Below are 25,644 nucleotides of genomic sequence, written 5' to 3' on the forward strand. Positions count from 1 at the left end.
AACAGACGTGTGGGGAGAGCAGGGGTTGAGTAGAGATGTGAGGCAGCCTGGAAGGAACAGAAGAGCTGTGGAGAGGGAAAGAGCAGCGATATGAGGAATGGAGGAGCAAAGAGTGGGCTGTAGGAGGGAAAAGGGGATAAGTCAAATACAAAATGGAAACTGGTAGCTACAAAACACAGCCTGAACACTGAGAGGAGTTATTGTACAGCTAATTTAAAAGAGGAGAGATTGAAGCAGAGACACTTTCTTCTTCAATATCCAAAATACAAGAAAGTTCAAAAAAATCTTTCAGATTATCAGGAGTCATAAATGACTTCATCAAACAATGATGAAGCAAAACTGTACCTGATGCAGTGAGAAAGGAGAGTAATGGTACAGATGGCATGGTGTTACATAGCAATCTGCCACTGGATCAGTAACAACAAATGGACACAGGGGATCAAACTCCAAATATGTATTGTGATAAAGTTCCTCCTCTACCTTGGTGGCTCCTGCGCTTATTAGCGGATTTTGCTAGCCTCAGAGATCCTCCTGTGTTGGATCAGGAGTTGGGAGGTTTTGGGGGGAACCCGGGCCCGCCCTCTACCCCAGGTTCCAGCCCAGGGCCCTGTGGACTACAGCTGTCTAGAGTGCCTTCAGGAACAGCTACAATTCCCTGGGCTACTTCCCCATGGCCTCCTCCCAACACCTTCTTTGTCCTCACCACAGGACCTTCCTCCTGATGTCTGTTAACACTTGTACTCCTCAGTCCTCCAGCAGCACATCCTCTCACTCCTAGCTCCTTACGCACACCTCACTAACTGGAGTGAGAGCCTTTTTATACCAGGTGTCCTGATTAGCCTTAATTAATTCTAGTAACTTCCCAATTGGCTACAGGTATCCTAATTAGCCTGCCTGCCTTAATTAGTTCTAGAAAGTTCCTGAGTGTTCTGGAATAGTCCCTGTTATCTTACCCAGGGAAAAGGGACCTGCTTAACCTGGAGCTAATGTATCTACCTTCGACCACTCTCTTGTAGCCATCTGGCCTGACCCTGTCACAGTATGTAACCCTATCTTGGATGGGTCCTACCCACCTGACATAGCTGAGGAAGGTGTTTTTTTCTTAAACTTTGGCAACACCTGAATAACTTATCATGCCAATAAAATCTCACTAAATCATACTGTGGGGGAAGGAAGGGTAGTCCTACCTCCTTAACTGATGGAAGCAAGCTTAAGAGGAGGTGGTCTCCTTGACCAGCATCTGAACTGGTCCAATAGAGCAGCATTCCTCTCTTACTAATCCCTGAATCTAGCATGTGGCCATATAACCTTTAAGAACTGACAGTTGGGCCTGAGCAATCTCCCAGTGACAGGTATCAAATTTGTTCTGTGGCAAAAGCCACATTCCATTTTTAATGCTTGTCTGTGGTATACATTTAGGATTACATGCCCCCTCAATCTGCAGTGGGTCTCCCTCTGATGTCAACAGTTTGCAGTAAGGTCAAAGTAGAATATGGCCTTTAGCTAAACTAAGTTTAGTTATTCAGTGTCTTCTTGGATATTTTTACTTCTAAGAGCACAACTTTTCTTCTTTTGAGTGATGTTCCCTGTATGTATTCCACATGTGGGACACGCAGGTTCCACCATGTGCCCGAGTCTGGAATTTTTTAGTAAGCAGTGTCAGTTGGTCCACACATGCACTGTAGTTCTCCTTGTGCCCCAAACTGAGGATATATGGGATGGTGCGGACCGACGCTTCTCCTGTTCTGTCTTACTGCTGCATGGTCTAAGTTGGAATCATCTTTGTCCTCAGCTCCTTCAGCTGCTGTGTCATTTCTGTAAATATATTGTAAATTGTTTTTAGTATTTTTCTCCTTTTTAGACTCCAGTATAGTTTAGTGAAGTAGTTGTTCCCCTTTTTTCCCCACTCTGGGGAATTCGCTCCCCCAGGAAGGCAGGGATTATGCCCAGAGTCCAGAAATTGTTTCCTGCCCACGCTCTTTTTTCAGTGAGCAAAGAACATCGATGCTGTCTCTGCTGCCTCAGCAAGGCTCACATCTCAGACAAGAGCACCATTTGTCTCTCCTTTTCCCCCAGAACTTGTGAGGGCTGGGAACTGAGACTTAAGAAACACCTGATGGGCCAGGCAATGAGACCCCAATCAGATCCAGGCTGGGGAGACCCTATGGTACATCAGCCTCATCAAACAGGCAGCACCCCTCCAAGCACAAGCTAAGACTTCTAACCATAAAAAGGCAGCTTCCCATGAGAGTAAGGGACACTCTGATAGGCAGAGGGACAAATCGTCTTCATCCAAGACTGCCCCGAAAAGCAAGCATCCCCTCCAATCTCATTAAAGTCGGGAGACTCTGTGTGCACAGGTGCTAAAGACTTAGGCATGAGTAAAACTTCTTAGCAAGAGAAAGTGGTGTGTATGGCTATGGATTTACTGGTTCTAACATGTAATGCACAGGAAAAACATCCCTCTGTTGCTCCCTTCCACAGCCAGAGCCAACGCAGTGCCTATACCAACGCAGTGCCTATACCAACACAGCCCTGGAGGGATCCCACTTCCAGTATGATCAGGGAAGCTCTGGATTCGACAGATCCACCAGTGGACTGACCCCATACTCCAGGGTCTTCTGAGTATGGGGTCATTCCCCAGAGGACATTTTTGCTCTCCCCTTTCCTTATTCACTCCTCCTCTCTGGCCTGTCTCTGTTCAGGGACATAGTTGCTCCAAAGGAGAAAGCTATTCAAAGGGTGCAGAGCTGTTCTCCCCTCAGACCCGCAAGCCTTGGCACGCAACCATTGGTACTGTTGGTTCTGCTGGGAATCTAGGGTCTGACCTTTTCTTCCGATGAGTTGGAAGTTCCTCAGGAGTCTCAGAGGTATCAGGCAGATATGGTCCTGGACAGAAGCCCTAGAAGATTAGGTTTCATTCTCCTGCCAAGAATGATTTGCAAGAGACTGGTAATACTCTATGCCAGGCAGCCCTCCCCAGCTGGGTGATCCCTCCTACTGGCACTATTGGGGTTCATGGGATCAGTACATGAGCTGTATTTGCCACTATGAACCAGCTCTGTTGGAGTATTCAGAGAAGGAAGGTAAACTGGATCTGATGATTCCAGGGACAATTTCATCATTTTCACTGGATAAAGATCACCTGAGGTATGGCTTCCCTCCCGTTACATTAATATCTATGGCAGGGATAGGCAACCTACGGCAAGTGTGCCAAAGGTGGCATGCAAGCTGATTTTCAGTGGCACTCACACTGCCCGGGTCCTGGCCACCAGTCCGGGGGGCTCTGCATTTTAATTTAATTTTAAATGAAGCTTCTTAAACATTTTTAAAACCTTATTTACTTTACATACAACAATAGTTGAGTTATATATTATAGACTTATAGAAAGAGACCTTCTAAAAACATTAAAATGTATTACTGGCACACAAAACCTTAAATTAGAGTGAATAAATGAAGAACACCACTTCTGAAAGGTTGCCGACCCCTGATCTATTGGAAATCCATCAAGACAGAGCTTAAATCATCCTTATTGCAGGCTGAGACAGTTCTGGTTTACAGACCTAATGAAGCCTTCGTCTCAACCGCACATTAACACCTGCCCATTTCTGGACCGTCTAACACAGCACAAAGACACTTTCAGACACCCCAGTCTGGAACCACTGCAGCTTAGAGCCCCGTATTTGGATGGGCATCAATGTAGAGTACTTATGTTCCAGAGTGGGGCAATCCACCCTTAACCAAAGCAGGAAAGACTCTACTAGAAGAGGTTAGTCAGCTAAATGGAGGAACTTCTCCTCTTGGGCTCAGCAAGGCCAGTTATCTCCAGAATCTGCTGGGATCCCTGCTGTCCTGGAATACCTATTTACCCTTAAGTCTTCAAGTCTCTCTTTTAGTTCTCTTCGGGTTCATTTAGCAGCAATCAATGCTTTTCATCCTCCTGTTAATAATCGCACAGTCTTCACTCACTCTGTCACAGCTACATTTTTAAAGAGGGTCCTTCGATCCTTTCAACCCCATTGATGGAGTTTGTGTCCCAATGGGACCCCAATTTTGTTCTTTCATCTCTCACCAGACCTTCCTTTGATCCTCTAGCCACATACTGTATGGCCCACCTGTCTATGAAAGTGGCCTTTCTGATCACCATAGTATCAGCCAGAAGAACTAGCAAGCTGAGAGCACTCATGGTGGGCCCACAATATACTACCTTCCATAATGAAAAGGTCTTGCTGTACCCCCTCCCAAAATTCATCCCTGAAGTAGTTTCCAAGTTTCATATGAGTCAAACCATCAGTTTACTAGTATTTTTTTCAAAACCACGTGCCTCGGATGAAGGGATTCTCTGGATGTCTGAAGGGCACTGGCCTCTTATCTACAAAGAATAAAAGTTATTAGAAAGACACCTATTATTTGTTACCATAGCTTGATCCCTTGATCTCTCTGCTGCCTCTGTGCAGAGACTTTCAAAATGGATCTCTGGTTGTATAATCCTTTGCTACCAACTAGCTCACATCCCACCCCCCACTCCCGCGGAGAGGATCATTTCTCCAGAGCGTAAGGAACCTCTGTTGCATCTCTGAGAGACGTACCTCTACTAGAGATATGTAGGACAGCTACCTGAAGCTCTGTGCACACTTTCACAAGGTATTTTGCTTTGGTCCAATCTTCAACTACAGATACAGCTGTGGGGACAGCAGTATTACAGTCAGCTATCACTTTTGTGTCCTCGCAGCCATCTTTTGTTTGACCACTGATTGTTACTCTCTCACATGTGGAACACACATAGGGACCATCACACGAAGAAGAAAGGGAGGTTACTTACTTGTAACTGGAAGTTCTTTGAGATGTGTGTTCCCTATCTGTATTTCACTACCAGCCTTCTGTCCCCTCTGCTGTGGATTATCTGAATTTGTGGTAAACGAAGGAACTGGGGAGGTGTCAACCCACACTGTCCCTTAAAGCCTTGATTTGGAGCATGAGAAGAGCTATGGTGCATGTGTGGACCAATACTAAAAATTCCAGACTAAGGCATATGGTGCACATGCGTATCCCACATGTGGAATACAGGTAGAGACCACACATCTCAAAGAACCTCCATTTACAGGTAAGTAACCTCCACTTTGTACCCTTTCTCTCTCTTTCCTCTTCTGATTCTCTTTATTTGAACATGCCATGCAAGCATATCAAGTAAGCCAGGTGTCTGACACCTCTGACCAGTGAGGCAATTACTGACATTCTTAGAGGGCCTATTTTTAATTTTAATTCAAATGCTATATTAATATTTACTTATACATTTTCAGAAAATTCATTCTGTATTAGTAAGTGTTATAAATTTAGACTGAATCCCCATTTTAAGTGCAAAAATCAACTCAACCCTACATATAGTGTTGTGTCCAATGGGTCTATAACATATTTGTAATCTTGTAGGCTACACAGTGCTGTATAAATACCTTGACATCTCTGTACACAGTTTCTTTTTTACATGGATTTTAAAAAGAAAAAAGGCCTTGAGCTATTCAATATTCAAATACTGTATGCAAGTAGTTCATACATAACCATTTCATGTGTCAATCAAACCTATCTGAAAAATGGGATAACTGATCCAGTGTGGTCTCTGAGCTGTGCTTCCCTGGATGTAGCAATTACATTACAAAGTCAGAATCTTCAAACCACATTTTAAACTGGCTGCAGGAGGGACAATGAGCCTCATCTTTTATCATCTGTTCCTTTAATACACAATCAGTCTCAAGTGACCAATATTCTGTGGGACACCATGCATCATATAGTGCAAAGTAACTGCAGTAGAGAGATTTCTTGCTGTGTGGAAAAGCACCTTACTTGTTATGTAAAACTTAAAGGTATATCTCATCTTGCAGGATTAATGAATTTATGCAAGTAGCACAAAGTGAATGGCTTTAAAATTAGTCCTTAAACTACTGCCACACACTAGCAAACTTTAGAAAAATGTTGTTACCAAAACTCTGTCAAACGTGATCCTGAAGTTTGTGTTTCTTTCTCATCATTGCTGATTATCATAGTATCTGTATGTAATATGGTTCTCCTTTATAATGTACCTCCTACTCTTATCCTGTTCGTTCACAGATGTCACAAATGCAGTGAACTGAGAAAGAATAGAAGGCTGGTTGTTGCAATCATAAAGTAAAGATCTATTAGGTCACATGCTGAATAAACTCAATGAGAAGGTATACAAGTTTTCCCACTCAATGTTCCTAGTCATTCTAGGGCAGGTTTTGTACAATGCGTACATTTTGCATTTCAGTCACAGTACCACATGAAGCTATTTCTGCACCTTAACTTTCCTGCTAAATTCATTTCCCTTCTCCTCTAGTGTGTGATTGTTCCTATAATACAACCCACAGCTTTGTCTAATCTGTTTATAAATCACCTGCTGAAGGGGTGGGCCTTCCAACACTTTCTTTATGGTCTATTTCAAAGTTGAATAGATCTCATAATCAGAAAATGTTTCCTGCTAATCAGCCTACATTTTCTCTTTTTCAATTTAATCTGAAAACCCACTGTGCTTAGCTTGCCCTACCCAACAGAGGTATTATGTTGAAACTTTATTAGTTATTTATTGAGTATACTGAAATCTTCACATGGAAGACTGTATTTAAGTGTGATGTATTAAATAACTCCTCTCATTCCTTGGTTTTAGACAGTGAACCTCTTACTTAAAATGGTGAGCAGTTATGTGAGTAGTCCCATTGACTTAATTCTGATTATTTGTTTAACTGCTCACCAGTGTAAAAGCTTCAACAGGAGAGATTAAGGGAGCCCTACATCAGAATATCCCATAGATCAGGGGTTCTCAAAATGGGGGTCATGACCAATTAGGGGGTCCTGAGGTTATTATGTGGGGGTCATGAGCCACCCAGCTCTGAAGGCAGTGCTGCCACCAGCATCAGCAGCAGCAGCACAGAAGTAACAGTGGCTAAGTCTGCTGTGAAAAGTGATATCAAGTTTCTTTGCACTCCCAGTACTAAACATTAACTATTAAAAAATAAAAATTCTGCTTATAACAATAATTCAATAAAAATGTGTTTTAGTCTTTATTTAAAAGTGGTGAGAAAAGGTAAATTCATTTTAAACAGGATTATAAATTTAGCATTTAAAATGATAAATTAAAAACATTTTTATATTTAAAAGGGAGGGGGGGTCACACTCAGAGGCTCACTTTGTGAAAGGGGTCACCAATACAACAAATTTGAGAACCACTGCAATAGATCAGCAGTTAGAGCATTGTCCTGAGAGGTGAGAGACCCCACTTCAAATAATTTCTCCCCCGCTGCCTAAGGGGGAAATTGAACCTAGGTCTCCCACATCCCAGGTTAGTATAGTATTCTGAACACGGGGCTAAAGGTTTTTGAGGTGGACATAGCCATCTTGTCCAGTGGCCAGATTTTGAATGGGACACAATTCAGTGGGCAGCCTCTGAGCACACCTACCAGGTTGGGCCCCACATGAAAGTTAAGCAGACAAACACTTATTTTCCCCTGGTTCATGGATTGTGCTGGAGCTTAGGCATGAGATACGCACCTGATCAGCTAGAGTTGGGCAGCAGTGTACCTGCTCACTGGCAGAAATTTAGGTGCCTGGGCATCGGTGCTCGAAGGAGGGGACAGGAGGCCATGGCCCTCCCACTTTTTGCCATGGGCTCTCCTGCTCCCACCCCTCCTCATCCCCCCAAGACATTGCCCCCCTGGCCAGGCTGGCAGCTGGAGCCTGTCCGGGAAGCCTGGGGCTGTTGTTTAAGCTATGCGGACCCTCCACCTGCCTGGGGTGGGAGGGCTCAGAGCAGCCCCTGGCCCACGTCCCTGCCCCTGGGCCCCCAGCCCAGAGCAGGTGGAGGGTCCACGGCTCCTCACAGCTGCCTGGCCACATGGCTCTTACCATGGCTGGGTGGCAGCTCCAAGGCCCCAGCCAGAGTCGGGTTGGAGTAAGAGCCACGTGGGCAGCTGTGGGGAGCCGCGAATCCTCCACACGCCCTGGGCAGGGAGCTCACAGGGCAGATACACGGGGTGGGGGCTACTCTTGCCCCCCCCCCATCCTGGGCAGTTGGAGGGTCCGTGGCTCCTGGCCCGCTCCAGCGTCCATCTTGGCCAAGGGCCCTGGCCCTGACCCCCACACTTTTGGGAAAGCTCTGCTGAGGTTGTGCCTAGGGAACTTTTACTGCAAAAATTAGATGATGAGTAAGCTGAGTGCCTGCAAGGTTAGGTGGCAGGCAGTTATGTGGATCGCATTGGAGCCTAAACAGGGATTTAGGCATCCAAGTATCTTTGTGGATCTGGCCATTATAAAATGTCCATCATTTAAGTAACTCAAAGCATTTTGCAAATCACTGTGAGAAAGGCATGAAAGAACTGTTTTATGAAATTGGTAAACAGAGGCAAAAAGCAGTTGAGTGATTTTCCTAAAATCCCACAGTAAGTTGGCAGTAGAGCTGGGAAAAGAACTCAGCAGTTGAGTCCCAATTTCCTGCTCCATTTGCTCCCCAAAAGGTTGATTTGGATCCACTAATCTTTCTGGTTCTCATAGAGACAGCTTACAAATATTCCCCTGAGCTTGTCCTTTCTCTGGGGGAGAACACTGCTCAATGCTTGTTCCTGCCCTAATAGCCCTTCCTTATCTTGTTACCTGTTCAGTAGTTTGAATTGCTTTGGGGAATTAATGAAGTACTGGTAACAATTAAAGATGACATTGAAGAGGAAATAGCTAGCTGCTTAATAAGCAGTCTGTTCTGGTCTGAATGTGCCCAATTTTATTCTCATCTAGTTTCAAAAGCAGGATTGTGTCCGCTCACTACCTGCATAAGATCCCTCAAAGGGAAAACATCTATAATACAAATATATATTGTACAATGTGTTACTTACAGGCTTCAAGCAAGAATGTTCACAGCTTCTCTTTTAGAACTATTGCCTTTGTATTGAGAAGTTCCCATTTTCAAGTCTTTGTTGAAAAGGATTCCTCATCAAGGATAATCCTCCTTATTTGTGTTACAAATGGGTGTGGTGGCTGCTTAAAACAAAACTGTGACTCATTAAAGTTTTGTTTAAAGCTTGACTGTGAATATAAATAAGACACAAAAAGCTGGCTTCAACATTTCTAAGGTTGCAGATCTGTCTTCGACTGCCTCCAGATGTGCTGGTCTGATAGAACAGCTTTTTATACCAGTCAGGTATCCCCTTCAGGCAAACTTCTTTAAAGAAACAGTGCAAATAAACAAAACAGCATTTAAGACAAAACTGCAGGGGACACAATCCCTCCTGTCCCTGAAAATGACCTGCCATTTCTAAACTGCAAAATGACCACGGTTTCTACCAATACGTAGGTAGACAGCTCAGCTGAATTTTAGCACCACAGTGGTCACAATCAGCATTTTACAGGCATGTGTTGCTCAATTTAAATGTCTCTTTCAGCTAGCCCAGCAGTTCTCAACTAGGAGTCTGGAGCTCCCTGGCCCGGGGGGGGCCATGAGCAGGTTTCAGGGTGTCCCCCTAGCAGGGCCAGCATTAGACGGCATCCACTGGCAGCCTGACTGATCAGCTACTCCCCTTACCCCGCAATGCCTCCCACCTGCTGGTGATCAGCTGTTCAGCAGCATGCAGGAGATACTGGGGGAGGAGCGGGGACAGGAAGAGGCAGGGTGGGAGTGGGGCTTGGGGAAGGGGTGGAGCAGGGGCAGAGCCTGGGGTGGGGGTCGAGCACCACCTGGGAACTCAGGAAGTTGGTGCCTCTGCCTGCCAGAACTTTGCAGGTAGAAGACTGCTACTTTCATTAAGATCTGGGATGGCATAATTCAGAAAGAATGGTTGTTTGAGAATATTTATAAGAAGTAACTTCCTCTAACTAACTTTTCTGTAGTCCAATCACATACCATTAACACTATTTCCTGTTTTCTCCTGTCAAAGAAACAAACATTCAGACACTGTACGCAAAATCTGGCCAGGGTTTGTATGCACTCTTTATACCCAACCTCCACATTGAACGCAAATTCAAGGTAGTTTTCCAGCTACTATGTATTGAGTAAAAATTTAAGCTGGTCTGCATTCATCATTTCTCTGAATGTCAAGAATCTAGATAGCCAGTTTACCAGTGATTTCTGTCTTCCGATCAACAACTTAGTTTTACAGTAGGTAGCCTCCTAAGGGTTGTCTTCAAACTTGCAGTACAAGGATAGTATCCATGTGTTCCTTTTTCTAAATAAAAACAAGCTTCTGTTGGCTCTCACATCCTTGTCAAATTGAAAACAAGTATTCAGCAAAAGGGGTTCACAGCAGTTGGCTCAAAGTTCCATGGATCCCACACAAGACCTGTTACCTGAGCACCAAGTTCCTCCCTCAATAAGGTTCAGTGAAATATGGAGTTTAATCTCACAGAACCTAACAAGCCCTAAAATTTCAGTCTGGCAGGGTCAGTAGATCTTGATTTGACGGTTTCCTATGCCAGTCCAGAGAGTAGAGCAGGGGTTCTCAAACTTCATTGCACAGTGACCCCCTGCTGAGAACAATAATTGCTACACGACCCCTGGAGGGGGGACTAAAGCCTGAGCCCACCCGAGCCCTGCCATTCCGGGACGGGGGGCCAAAACCAAAGCCCCACTGCTCTTGGCGGGGCGGGGGAGGAGGAGGGAGAAAGAGTCGAATCCCAAGGGCTTCAGCCCCAGGTGGGAGGCCTGTTACCTGAGGGCCCCCACACACATACTCAGGGCTCAAGCCCATGGGCTTCGGCCCTAGACAGTGGGGCTCGGGCTTCAGTCCTGGGCCCCAGCAAGGCTAATGCCAGCCCTTGCCAACCCCATTAAAATGGGGTTGTGACCCACTTTGGGGTCCCGACCCACAGTTTGGGAACCACTGGAATACAGCAATGCCATTTTACCCCATCAGATACAAGTTTCAAGAAAACAACAGAGGAAAAGTGATTTTACAAATCATATGTTTTATTCACTGTAGTGCTGGAGTCCAAACACAAGTTGCTTTTATGAAAACCTGGATGAAAGCTGCAAGTTTTCAGGGTTGAGAAGTCCTCTTGGATAGCAACACTTGCCAAAGACTGCCAGGCTTCAAAGGGAAATCCCACATTTCTCAGAGTTACAGTCCATCAGCAGTGTTTTTCCTATTGCTTCTTTCTACTCAGAAACAAAGCAATGGCTTACACTTTCAAGTAAAAAAGTATGATTTGCACTATCTTTGACCAGGCTATTTGAATTCAGATGAGAGAAAAAACAGTGGCTAATCTATGCAACTGAAAGACTATGAGGTGGGAGCAGGAGGACAAGGGAAACTGAGAACTAAGTTCATCCTTCACAACATCTTCAAAACATAGGACAAGCCACCCTGGCCCCATTTATCCAGAATAAGAACAACATCATATGTTGTTCAACCCTGAAAAAGTGTATGGCTGATTACTTCTTAAAAAAATCTACATTTTAGACTCCTACTCCCCTTTCTCTGATTGCGAACATGGCAAACTTTTAAAAGTTATTCTTAGTACAACTCCATACCTATCTCCTGGGCCCTGGCTTTCCCTTTCCAGGATATGTCTATATCTAAGTGATGGTGACAATGAAGCTGCAAAAAGTTCTTGGCAGGAATTGTATGGACACAAGATATTTTCATGCTTTGTTCCCTGTTAGTGATTTGAAAGGATTTGTGGGATTTAACTTGTTTTTGATTTGGCATACTTGTATGTCCCCACCAGGGCTGTCAGGATTTCCCCCCAGTAATAAGTGACTCTCTCTTTTCCTTGCTTTATTTCCATACTATCCCATGCTCTTGCTTACCCCCATATACCAGCAGAGCTCAACGGTTATCAGGATCACAGAAATACAGAGCTGCAGGAAACCTTGAGAGGTCATCTACTCCATCCTCCCAACATACTGAGGCAAGACCAATTATGCCTAGACCATCCCTGACAGATGTTTGTCTAACCTGTTCTTAAAAACCTCCAATAATGGGGATTCCACAACTTCCCTTGCTAAGCTAGTCCAGTACTTAAACCAGGGGTAGGCAACCTATGGCACGTGTGCTGAAGGTGGCACACGAGCTGATTTTCAGTGGCACTCACACTGCCCGGGTCCTGGCCACCAATCCGGAGGGCTCTGCATTTTAATTTAATTTTAAATGAAGCTTCTTAAACATTTTAAAAACTTTATTTACTTTACATACAACAATTGTTTAGTTATATATTCTAGACTTAGAGAAAGGGACCTTCTAAAAACGTTAACCTATATTACTGGCACATGAAACCTTACATTAGAGTGAATAAATGAAGACTCGGCACACCACTTCTGAAAGGTTGCCAACCCCTGACTTAAGCTATCCTTATAGTTGGAATGTTTTTCCTAATAGCTAACCTAAGGGTTTCATGCTGCAGGCTAAGCACATTAGTTCTTGCCCTACCTTCAGTGGACATGGAGAATAGTTGATCACCATCTTCTCTGTAATAGCCCTTAACATATTATCAGGTTCCCCACCTCCCCCTGTCTTCATTTCTCAAGACTAAACATATCCCATTTTTTAAACCTTTCCTCATAGGTCAAGACTTTTATCTTTGTTGTTGCTCTCCTCTGGACTCTCTCCAGTTTGTCTACAACTTTCCTAAAGTGTGGTACCCCAAACTGGACACAATCCTCCATAAAGTGGAACAATTACCTCCCATGTTTTACATACAACAGTCCTGTTAATACACAAGATACAGAATATTTGCCTTTTCTGAAACTGAATCACATTTTGTTACTCATAATCAATTTATGATCCACTATAACTAAGAGATCTTTTCCTGCAGTGTTGCTGCTTACCCAATTATTTCCCATTTTGTATTTGTGCATTTTGATTTTTTCCTTCCTAAGTATAGCACTTTGCACTTGTCTTTACTGAATTTTATCTTGTTGATTTCAGATCAATTCCCCAATATATCCAGGTCCTTTTGAATTCTAATTCTGTCCTCTAAAGTGCTTGTAACCCCTCCCAGTTGGGTGTCATTTGAAAATTTTATAAGCATACTCTCCACTCCATCTTCTCAGTCGTTAATAAACATATTGATTAGTTCTAGACACAGTATAGACTCCTGTGGAATCCTAGTAGATATGTCCCTCATTTGACAGCAAACCACTGATAACTACTCCGAGTAAAGTTTTGCAACGAGTTTTGCACCCACTTTATAGTTATTTCATCTAGACCACATTTTCTTAGTTTGTTTATTAGAATATCATGTAGGATTGTGTCAAAAGCCTTACTAAAATCAAAATATATTTACACATAGTACTGCTCCCCCAATCCACTAGGCAAATAACCCTGTCAAAGAAGGAAATTAAGTAGGTTTGGCATGATTTGTTCTTAATAAATTCACGTTAACTAGTATTTATCAAAATTATAAATTAATTTGTTCCAGTATCTTTCTGAGTATCAAAGACAAGCTGACTGGTTTATAATTTCCTGGGTCCTCTTTGTTCCTCTTTTAAATATAGTTCTCTAGCCACTCATGTATGCTCCATGAATTTTCATAGATTCCAAGGCCAGAAAGGAACATTGTGATAATCTTGTCTGTCCTCATGTATAACACAGGCCATAGAACTTCCCCAAAATAATTCCTAGAACAGATCTTTTAGAAAAAAATCCAATCTTGATTTAAAAATTGCCAGTGATGGAGAATCCACCATGAACTGTGGTAAATTGTTCCAATGGTTAATTACTCTCACTGTTAAAAAATGTCCTGTCTGAATTTGGCTGGCTTCAACTTCCAGCCATTGGATCTTGTTACACCTTTCTCTGCAAGACTGAAGAGCCCATTATTAAAAATTTGTTCCTCATGCAAGGATATTTTAGCACTGGCACCATGAAACTGCTAGTACTCAAACTGAAGTACCCCAGGGTCACATAGCTTTTTTTCCTACTCACTATCAAGAGGTGCATCAGGAGCTAGTCATCTTATTTCCTACTGTGAACTGGTAGTCTGTAACAGGCACCATTGTGTGCTTTATTTGTTTGGACATCAAGCCACAAGCATTTAAGATAACTGATAACTTTAAAGAAAATTATCAGAAGCAGGCAATGCCCTGACAGAGTGCCACTCCTGTTCCCCTTTTGCCCACTTGATCCCTAAATAGGTAATAGTCATTGATTTTTATCATTCCTGTTGTGCAATTCATACCATCAAGTTTCAGTAATATTAAATATATCAAACTTATGCTCATAAATGAGAAATTCCAAGTCTATTTATTTTACCCAGGATCCTGGCATTGGTATATGGCCAATGAAAGAACTTATTTTCTTCACGCCCTTTGGTTCCTTAATGTTCTCAACATTGTGATTCTGTGCTAAATAAGTGGGCATATCTTCCCCCATTTTACCCTCCCCTTTTGTTATTAGTTTACAAAAGGGGAGGACAAAAAGGGGAAAGATAGGAGTACTCATTCAGTTCTTGAAGTTAACTAATGGTTCTAAGATTGCTTCACATAGTTCCTTAAGTAAATCTGAGGTGGATTTCATCAGGGACAGACCATTTGAATACATCTAATTTAGCATAATATTGTAACCTGTTATTTCCCTCTTTTGGCTTGTGTTCCCTTTGTCTTATTGTTAACATTGTGTTAAACAGCTAGTCATAACCTTTTTAGTGAAGACTGGGGGGAAAAAAAGGTATTAAACACGTCAGCGTTCTTGGTGATGGTGTCATCCATTATTCACTCCCTCTCCAGTGAAGTAAAGGCCTTACACTTTCCTTCCTCTTTCTCCTATTGTATTTTAGACTCACTTCTTATTGTCTTTTATGTCCCTTGCTAGCTGTAACTCTGTGCTGTGACTTAGCCTTTCTGATTTTATCACTACATCCATGTGCTAGTCTTTTGTACTCCTGGCAATCTGTCCATGTTTCCACTTTTTGTAAGACTCTTTTTGGATTTTCCGGTTATTAAAGAGCTCCTGCTGCAGCCATATTGGTCTCATTCTCGCCTGTCTTTCCTCTACAGCGGGATACTTTCCTGTTTTGCCTTCAAAGATGACAGCTGAGCCCCCCCGGGCTGGCTTGCGCAACGGGTAGGACGGGGCCCGGCGCTCCCGGAGCAGAAGGATTTTACTAAACCAAAGTGTGCAGTCCCCAACGGGGCCGGGGCTCGCCGGGACACCTCCGCTGGTGGCACCGTGAGGACGGCCCAATCCGGGCAGCTGAGTACAGCGGGTCAGGACTCAGATGCCAGCCCCTCCCCAACCGCGTCACACGCACCCGCACCGGACGGGCCCAGCCGCTGGGGTGGGCCCCGCTGCTCCCTGGGGAAGGCGGACGAGGGGACGCCTCTGGCGGGGCGCCCGGCAGCCGGGCCCTGCGTTTCGCGCTGCAGCCCCGACATGGGGGTCACGGTGCGGCCCAGGTCCGTGCCCCACGCAGGCCTCGCGGCGAGGCGCCCCCGCCGGCCAGCTTGGCTCTGTGCAAAACCCCCACGCCGTGACCGCCGCACTCGTGGCCCTTTAAGAGCCGTACCGCAGGCAGCGTGCATATTTCCAAGGCAACTGTGGGCGGGAGCAGGCGTCAGCAGCGTGTGGGCGCCGGGGCTGCCGTGACGTAGCAGTCGATGAGCAATAACAACAGCGACGTGGGGCGGTTCGCCCGTGGCCTGCGTCGTCTTGCGCATGCGCGGCCTAGCGGCCTGCTTCTATTTATGTGGGGGGGCTCCAAAATGGCGGCGGTGGTAGCAGCGAGGAGAACGTAGGGGGCAGCTCCGATCGGGTGGGGAGGGAGGGAGAAGGAGGAGGAGCCGGCGGGGGAGTGTCGCCGTACGGGTGAGGCGGGGGGCCGGTGAGCGTGGGGGTGGGGGTCGGAGGATGGCGGAGCCGCGCCGGGTGCCGTTCATTAGTCTGGCACCCGTGAGGCGACGCGAGGGCGAGAGCCCGTCCCTGGAGCGCGAGCCCGGGGGCCGCGAGCCGGAGCAGCAGCTATTGCTAGGGCGCGAGGTGGTGCCGCCGCCCGACCAAAAGCACGAGCTCTCCCGGCCGGAGCCACAGGCTCAGCTGCCGCGCGAGACCAGCCCGCGGCCGGAACCGCCGCGTGAGACCAGCCGGCCGGAGCAGCAGCGCGAGCCCCCCCGGCCGGAGCCGCCGCCGGCGCAACAGCAGCAGCAGCAGCAGCAGCGCGAGAGCAGCCGGCAGGAGCCGCCGCCGCCGCAGGAGGCGCCACCGCCACGGCAGACGGTCCGCCTGGAGGTGGTGCTGAAGGACCCAACCGAGGAGAGCTGCGTGGAGTTCAGCTACCCCGAGCTGCTGCTGTGCGGGGAGCCGCGGGTACGGGACCCCGACACCTCCCCGGGGAGCTGCGCACAGTGCCCGCCCCACGCCCTCGGAGCGGGGCCTGCTCCCTCTCCCCGTCCGGCTCACAGCCGGCCGCGCCCGCAGCCTCTCGGCTCCGGCGGCGCAGATAAGGCGCTTGTTACTGAGCGACTTTTAGCCTGGGGGTGGGCCCCGCCGGAGATGGCTCGGGCAGCGCGCTGCTGAGGAGCCCAGTTGCCCAGCTCCTCTGCCGCGTGCCCAGTGCGGAGGTCAGGGCTCCATCTCCGCACTTGCTGGCTGGTGTCTCAAGCACAAGTCCCCTCCTTAGGCGCCAATATGTTGCCCCAGTGCGTGGGGGAGGCCGTGCTATTATTACGTGCCTCTCCCAGGTCTTTCTCCCCTGTCAGCGGGTCAAGTGTTGCCTTTCCTGCTGTTGTAAGCTCTGCCAAACAGCTGCAGAGTGAAACTGACAGTTCCTGTCAGGTCACAGTTGTCTGCAAGGTTTTCGTCAGCAGGATGAAACTGAGTCAGAGCTGTGTGAAGTTATTGGCGTGGCAAAAGTACAGCATTGGCAGTAGCTGTGCTGGAGGCATGTGTCTGTAGACTCAGGCTTATTATGAATGTTAGAACTGCTGAAAACTTCACTTAATGGGGAAAAAACCCTGAATTCTTGGGGGGGACCCCAAAACTGGTGGGGTAGACCCCAGAACTCCCCAAGAAAAGCTTCCCATTTGGCACTGGTGAGTGGATTACAAAAAAACTTGTGGATACAACTTCATGGGAAATAGGCAGCACCTGCTGCTCATCAGAGACCAGCATGTGGAGCAATGCTAAAGTAGATACACTAGGCCTATCCTATTATCAGTTCTTGAGTGTTGAATGCTGCCCATCACCATAATATCTGAGCATTTTTTTGTATAATATGCTGGTAGTAGTGAAGTTGCTAGAGGACTTGTGTAACTTGCTTTTCTTTCTTTTAATATATAGAAAATTCTTGGGTATTTTTTCTCTTTTTGGGGTGAGGGGTGAGGAAAGGGGGTAGCTGACGACATTCCGGTTATGGTGGATATATTGATTACAAAAGGCTTAAATGCCATTTTCTGTAGCACCACTAGACTTGAACATCCAGAGCATTGGGTAGATAAGCCCTGGATTCTCATTCAAAGCCTTTCAAACAGGTGGTACTACAACCTTATATTCTACCCTCCTTGACCTTCTCCTCTGTTTGGAATGAATAACATCACTTTATCCTTGAAATATAGAGGGATTACAGAAAATGAACAACTTAACTCCTAATTATTTCTGTGGGATCCACTTCCTATAGTGAGATCTCTTCCTACAGCTACTGTGAGCATACAGTGCCAGTGCAGGCTACTTAAATGGCTGGTCTGCACTTTGGTGGAAATCTGTATATTGCAGGGCTGTATGGAATATTACAGTACCAAATTTGTTCACTGTTCCTGTATGAACATTAAGGAGTGTTGGGAGAGGGAGTTGGAAATTGATGTTAAATGTTCAGAGGTTTTGTGTTTGTGGAGGTTGACTTCTTCCCAACTTTTCTTTAGTCCAGTTTTCCCTGAAGGTCTTAATATATTTAATTTTGGTAACATATAATATTCATATCTGGCTGGTAGGGATAATCTGATATACTTCATTTCCACATCTCTTTCCTCTCTTTGAAAGCAAGAGAGCATGAAATATTAATTTTGACCATCGTTAGTGGTTGTGCTGGCAAGAGCCTTGCCTACACTAAAACAGTTGTATTGCTTTAACTATGCCAGCATAGTTCAAGTGTAAACTTCTGCTCATGTGCATATGAATATACTCTTTTTTAAAGATGCCTACATCAGTATAGCTATTCCTCTAAGGGAATGGGAATAAGCTATACTAGTCTGAGTCTACCCTGGAGTAGTACTAGTATACCTATACTTTTTAAAAAAAAACATGCCCCCTCAGTGATTGTTACACCAGTACAACTTTCACATGTAGACCAGTTTAAAAAAAAATATTGGCAGGTTAGTGGATTTTAGTACCACTGGGATGAGAAGGAACATGTTTCACTTTAGGTATTGGAAAAGACAAGAATTTTACATGCTCTCATGTTTATCAATTCCCTGCAGAGTCCTACTTTATAATAACAGGTCATGATGTCTTCTCTCCCCTGAACAGTGTGAAACCATCAAATGGTGAGATTTTTTTCCATAAAGAACCTCCGTCCTTTTGAAGTGGTCCTTTGAGTTTTCATTCCTCCCATCCTCTTTTGAAACTGTTGAACAGTAGAGGCTTAAAAAAGAAGTCTTAAGTTAAAGACAGGAGTGAAAGTATCCTCATTTAATGGAGTAGAACAACAAAGGGGGAAAACACTTAATCCAGCCATATTATAGAGGCACAATTGTACTCCGTAGCTACTAGTATTGAATTTTTCACTTAAAGCAGGGAGATATGAGACAAGAGGGTAGCTCTGCAAGATACAGGGGCCGTAGGCCTTGGGGTGGGGGTAATCTCATTTGGACCTGCTGTTTTTCAGTCTGATACTTCCCACTTTTCTGGATATGCTACAGATGCAATTTTTCGAAGCAAACTAAAATAACAGGGAAATGGCTTTCATGGTGTTAAAACAGAATTGATGACATTTGTCGTGTAGAAGAACCACACTAACATTTTGCCAGTTAATGCAATGAGGGAAATATCCATATTAAATGAGCCTTAAGAATTAACACTCTTATCCTTTATGGCTCTTTCAATAGCATCTCTTTGGGCCTTTTTCTTCCTTTCCAGCAGAGATTGAAATTGTTATTGGCACTGTTGGCTTTTTTATTTGTAAGTAGTGGTTTTAGCGTTTAGAATTTAGCATAATTTTAGCAACATATCAGATTTTAAAATAAGATCTTTATATAAACTTGTTGAGTTTTACACATTACTATTGCACAAAGGAAGATTAGTTTTTTAAAGCTTTTGTTTGCTCCCAACTTGCTTATAAGGAATTGCTGAACAGTTTGGTGTTGCATAACAAGATAGGGAGTACACCTTTCCATCTTACAGTATCTGATAGAACTGGAATAGCCTTAAAGGAATCCCCAAGAGACAGATGATTACTGCAAGAAGTGGAAGGGTATTTCACAGTTTTGTTGTACATATTTCCAAAGGAAGTTATATAACTTTAAAATGTCACTATAATAATTGACCCCTTGTTGCCAGACTCAGTGAAGAGCCCAAATATTTACCGGCCATGAAGAATGAATTCCTCTTTCCAGCCTAGAGATGGGTTTCCCACCCCAAGTAAGAAACAGATGGCCGGTTTACATGGAAGAAATTTATGCTGCCCTTGCTCTGTTTTTCCTCTGGATAGATGGAAAAATTCATTTGTCAAGGCTTTTAGTTTAGTGCTGACAAGATGTGTTCTACTAACTCTAAGGGCTTGGCTACACTCGAAACTTCAAAGCGCTGCCACGGCAGCGCTTTGAAGTGTGAGTGTGGCCGCAGTGCCAGCGCTGGGAGAGAGCTCTCCCAGCGCTGCACGTACTCCACCTCCCCGTGGGGATTAGCTTGCAGCATTGGGAGCCGGGCTCCCAGCGTTGCGGCACTGTTTACACTGGCGCTTTACAGTGCTGTATCTTGCAGTGCTCAGGGGGGTGTTTTTTTCACACCCCTGAGCGAGAAACTTGCAGCGCTGTAAGGCGCCAGTGAAGCCAAGGCCACAGTATGAAAGATTGTGGCATGTGATTAGCAGGATGTCTTGGTAAGTTGCAGTAGTAATAGTTGTCCTTAAATGTTAAGAAGCCTGTGGTATTAACTAACAAAAGTGATATAACAATCTAGTGTGGCTTTTAGGGGTCCCAACAGGAGGAAAATTAACCTAGAAATAAAGGGCTGATATATGCCAGTGCAAGATTGTGCTTGTTAAGTTGTTACTTCTGCTGCCAACGTTTTGTCTTCATGTAACATTTAACTTAAGTATAAACCAGGATTTGTCTGTTTAGGAATGAAAGTGACCAAGGGGTTAAGTTTAGTTAATCCTGCAGTAAATTTTTTATACCATTTCAGAATTTCTTAGATAAGTAATTTCTTCTACCTCTTCTCTAAGCACTTGGTTCAAAAGCCCTGTGAACTTTAGAAATGTGGGCCTTGCAGACCTACTTTACTGAGACCCCATCACACTGAATTAGAGAATAGTTCACAATCCTTCATTGGGCTAGAATTGCAACTAGTTGGTCCTAGGTTGGTCTTCCATGTCCTAATTAGAGAAGGCACTTATCTTTCTGTAAGTTTAGAATGTCACTAATTTTCTTATCCTGAAGTGCTAAAATAAAACTAGAATAGAAAGGCCAGGCTCAGCCAAATTAGTTGGCATCCATTAAGGACTGCATTAGCCTGAAAAAATATTCTGTGGACCATTTTAGTATTTTTTGTTACAACACCCCCATTCTATAGATGAAATCTTGTCTGAGGAAAGTAATCTGGCTTCCTTTGCTACCCCTTACTCCCAAACAAAAATCTTTGTTCTTGTCTACAGGTCCCTTTTTGTCCCTCTCCCAGTCCTTACATCAGTTTATCCATAACTGGGTGAAAATGGCTTTTTTGAAACCAGTACCTCTTTCCTGCTTATTTGTACAGTGAGGTCATAATCTCTAGTTTACATCATCCCTATGGCTGTCATAGCAGCAGATGCGGACAGTGTGTACTGTGACTCCTTATTGTTTGAAGGAGCCAGGAGGAGATGGTGAGAGAATGCAAAGGGAATTACCCTCTTTTCCATTTTGGCTATGCTTTATTGAGTGTCATAGTTCTTTTGCATTGCTTCCATGCTGAAAATATACCAAGTTCATCTTTTTATCATCACAAAATATCACATCCAAATTGTGTTGATAAGCAATAAGGGAGTACCTTTGGTTGGAGGTAATTCTTCCTTTTATTGCTCCTCAAACAGCAGTTCTCTCATGTCTGCCAAATGCTGAGGCTTGCCAGGTAAGATAATTACTTGGGCAAATGGGTATACTGTACCTTGGAATATGCCTGATTTCAGATATGCCAGCAAAAGAGTTATGAACTGAAGTATAAGATAAATGAGTAAAAGTGCAATTGTGTAGCTCTGACTGATCTGAATAGTTCTAACTCCTTTTTAATAGCTATTGGAAGCAGAAAAGTTCATCTGTATTTTTTTTAAGTGAATTCTAACTACTTAGGCTATCAGAACACAATTTGATATTAAATAAGGCTTCATTTCGTCATGTCTTTCTGTGAAACAGAATGAATGTGTAATTTCCACCTCTCTTCTCTCAGAAGAAACCTACCCACTCAGAAGATCCATTTAATGATGAACAACGTGAGCGGTATGAGGTGGAAATGCTGGCCAAGAAATTTGAGGCAAAATATGTGAGTATTTTAGCAGAGTTGCACTAACACCCCATTTCTTAGTAATAACATTGGATGCTAACGTTTTCAGGTTTTTTTGGGTATGGTTGCTACTCTGACTTCGCAGCTGCTTCTTATACCTATATCAGTCAAGTTTCTCGTCTTATTTAATTTGCTCGGATTGTAATGGACACACTTTCTGTCTGATAAGGCTATACTAATGAAAAAAGCTCAACTAGATATTATCTGTGCCTTGGAACATATTCTTAGGTGAGTTCCCTAAGCAAATACCTGCACCTGTTATACAGTGGTTTGTACTCATGATAGATCTCTCAAGGGAAGAAGTCATTGCACTTCTTCAGTACTGGATGGGAAATCTCAGAGGAAAAACATGTGTGCTGCAGAATACAAGGATAGTGACAATAGATGGTACTCTTCTCTCTATATTTGTACCAGTGATGCAGACCACTCTGCAAGAGGATTCTTTTTCCCACGCTACCATCACAGTCCACTTCTCCTAGCCTTCAGATGTCAGTCATTATTTAATGCCTTTTCTCAGGCAGCTGCCACATCAAAAAAAACCCCCAAAAATTCAGATGATGCAGTTCTTCGGATGAAAGAAAAAAATATAGGTACTGACCACTGTGGTTATCGTGATTAAGACCATGATTGTGCCATGGGCATTTGTATTAAAAGTCACTGACAGGATGCGGGCAGTAAACAATAAATCACAGAAATGTACACATACTAATTCAGTTTTCACTAAATCAATACAGAAACTTTGAAATTGTCTATTAAACCTTATATAATTTTGACAAGATCTACTGACAAGATTAATTGTTAGAGGGTTAAAATGGTCATTTACTAACAGAGCTTTCCATGATTCTGAAAGCCAGAGCCTGAGCCTTGCTGCCTTTAACTTAGCTTGTTACCCAGTAATGCCCTGCTTGTTACTCACTAACGTTGGCCTCAGTAACAGTGCACAAAATGCTATTTTCAACACTTGTACTGCAGACGTTAAAGGAAATAAGTGATTTCTCATTTTTCTCAAATCTAATGCTTTTATTGGAGTTTTCAAGAACTGTGGACATCTGTTAAAATCACCAAACCGTGACCTCTGTGACAGAATCGTAGCCTTACTCAGGATCTTTTTTCCTAACACTATTTGTGTGAGCCCTATTTGATACCATTTTCTCTCTCTTCCTGAATTGTCATGTAGTAGTATTGGGCACTGTTAAATAGTTGCAACATTCTACCTCAAATGTAGATGCAGCAAGATAGAGCCATACTTGTTTTGGGATGCCTCTATTGGAAAGTGTAATAGAAATTTCAGTCTTGAATGAGTTTTATCCGGCAGCTGCCACATCACAAAAAACTTGCAGGTTGCTGGGGACAAGCACTAAAATAGTACTGAGAGTAATTTGAACAACACTGTGTAGTAATGTAAACAAGCCAGAGTGGATAAAAGTCAGTGATTTAAAAAATTTTTTTTTTAAATTTAAATCAAAATTTTTTCTTTTTAAATAGGTTGTCATAATTTCACATGTGTAAAGGCCTAAATTTACTATGATCTATTAAAATCACTTAAAAATATTAAGTAGTATATTTGGTGCTGAAATTTTCAAGAAAGTCGAACCACTGAAGTGGGGGAAGTCATGGGCTAAGCACCTGGAACCAGAGTTTGACAGCAGTAACTGCTGCTGCAGAGAATATTTTTCATTTCAGTTAATTCAATTAGTTTAGTTCAATGAATAGTTCATTCAGAGTTGAAAAACTGGGAATGGAAAAGAAGGAAAGCTTGTTTTCTTTTTCAAATGTGTGAATAAAAAGTAGGCATGAGAGGATGAGATCTGCTAGTTCTAAAATCTTGAAGGATATGGTGACCAGAAACAATCACTTTAATTTACTAATTGCAGATATTCTTTGTTTAATAAATGTGAGTTTTAAATGCAAAAGTTCTTTTGATTAAAATTGTTTCTTGTGTCTAGCATCTTTTAAGGTAATTATATTAACTAATAAAAAAACTAAATGCTGTTGTGCATTTTTCTTTGATTTACAATTTCAGTCCAAATAGAACTTGACAGAAATCATAAGTAAAAATTAATAATCTAGTGAATAAGAAATCGCCATCTACTAACTTTAAAAAATTCAGAATCCAAATAAATATATGTTAAGCTATGTAATTGCTTAAATAAATGTGTATAGAGTATACCCTTCTGGTTAGTAAAAAAAAATTACTGAATTTAGTGTGAAAACTACATTTAGTTGCAAATAAGCATGTTTGAAATGGTTACCAATGAATGAGGCGCAGCTTTTTCTTTAAGAAAATAGCTAAAAAGTACAAATGCAAAGCATGATTAAAATCAGTTGTTTAAATCAACGTTCCCTGCTTGGTAATTCAAATCATGATTCATTTATTTGAATTGCTTTGATTTTTAAATAGTCCACCGTGAAAAAAGCTTCCACTAATAAATGCCAAAGTAGAAACCAAGAGATGTTAGATAAGACCACACCCAGCCAGCTCCTTAAATTCACATGGATAGTCTTAGATGATAAATTGATCTGGCAATAAAAACAACTTAATCATTGTATTTAGAAGACTTCAGTATCCAGGGCTGTTAGTGTAGTGCCTTTCACTAGCAAAAATACGTTTGGTATTAATGTTCCTATGTAAACTGATTTTTCTGACTTCTCTGGAATTTTTCCTATCAAAAAGGCAAGTTTCTTTAATAGGATAAGAAACATTCAGTCTATGATATCAATATATTATACAGAGATAATTGTGTTTTAGAGACAATACCTTAGACGTGTTATGGGGGATGAGATTGCTAATGAGGAGAGATGACATAGGTACATAAAATGTCTGGTATAGAAAAAGGCAGTTGAATACTATTGTTTACCTTGTCCAATAATAAAAGAGCAAGGTGGCACTTACTGAACTTGAGAAAAATTTAAAGTGTTAAAAACAATATATTTATACAGTACATCATGTTATGAAATGCATTTCCTTGCTAATGTCTTGAAATATTGTGGAAAGACAATTTATTTGTATTTAAAGGTGCAACTAAACTCCTATCCTAAGGTCAGTTTTCACGTCCCATTTCCCCTGTAACTTTAATAATAATAATTAAAAAAAAAAAAAATGTTCACGCACAGTGACGTAGAACTTTTTTCTGGTTTGTAGAGATTTAAAAACTAATTCTCTTTGGAAAATTAACTGGTTAATGTTTGTATATATTGAGAATGGAGTTAAATGCTCTAATTATGAGTGTTTATAGTGTCAGTCACTAAAGTATCCAGATCAGAGTTCCCCAAACTGTGGGGCACGCTCCCTAGGAGGCATGAAGGAATGTTCAGGGGGGCACAGCGGGGCCTGGGCCAGCCCCCACGGTGGGCAGGGAGGGAGCACCACCCAGCCCTGCTCTGCCCCCAGCTCTGCTCCAGCGCCAGTCTGGGTCCGTGGCCCTTGTTGCATCGGTGCCTCTCAGGCGGGCACTGGACAGAGCCCAACAATCAATGTGATTGGTAGCAAAGTCATTTATTTCTCTCCAGCATACTCTTATATACAATTATGGCAGGCAATCAAGCAATTGCTAATTGGTTAACAAGGTACACACAGGCACAGCTATAACTTCATTGGATAATTGTCATCCTGTACAACTTTCTGATTTATTATCCTGTTTACTGCCTACTGGCAGATGAGAACCAGCCCAAGGCCAGCTTCGCACTACACAGTTCACAGCCTAATTAGCCCGTCCTTGAAGTCTAAACACTTCGGCTTCTCATATACCCATCTGCCAAATTCCCACAGGCCCTGATCTGCATCTTGGCCCCTGACCATGGCTCTGATAGATTCCATTACTGGTAAGGGGGGCCCATGACAGAAAAAGTTTGGGGACCACTCATCTGGATGCTGTGTTTCACCGGAACACCCTGTTCATTCAGCTGGTAAATAGCCAGCATCAGAACCTTATGTATAGGCTAGTTTTCAAGCAGACCTGTGTGTGTAATATAT

At 43.3% G+C, this 25,644-nt stretch overlaps 1 protein-coding gene across 15 annotated transcripts in view; it reads left to right on the forward strand.

Annotated features, from left to right (window-relative positions):
- Positions 1-15,836: 15,836 nt before the first annotated feature.
- The window catches only part of UBN2 (ubinuclein 2), a 99,464-nt gene continuing 89,656 nt past the window's right edge, over positions 15,837-25,644 (forward strand). For 5 of the 15 annotated variants that reach the window (XM_044983162.1, XM_044983207.1, XM_044983182.1 and 2 more), the window contains exons 1-2: positions 15,837-16,292; positions 21,558-21,650. In XM_044983162.1, coding sequence (XP_044839097.1) covers positions 15,837-16,292; positions 21,558-21,650 — 549 coding nt within the window. Of the gene's footprint in view, positions 16,293-16,716; positions 17,018-18,397; positions 18,464-20,966; positions 20,998-21,523; positions 21,651-25,644 lie in introns of those variants that run through there. The other 10 variants (XM_044983230.1, XM_044983242.1, XM_044983171.1 and 7 more) reach the window with 10 other exon arrangements.

Source organism: Mauremys mutica, chromosome 1, assembly GCF_020497125.1.
Source record: "Mauremys mutica isolate MM-2020 ecotype Southern chromosome 1, ASM2049712v1, whole genome shotgun sequence".
NCBI lineage: Eukaryota > Metazoa > Chordata > Testudines > Geoemydidae > Mauremys > Mauremys mutica.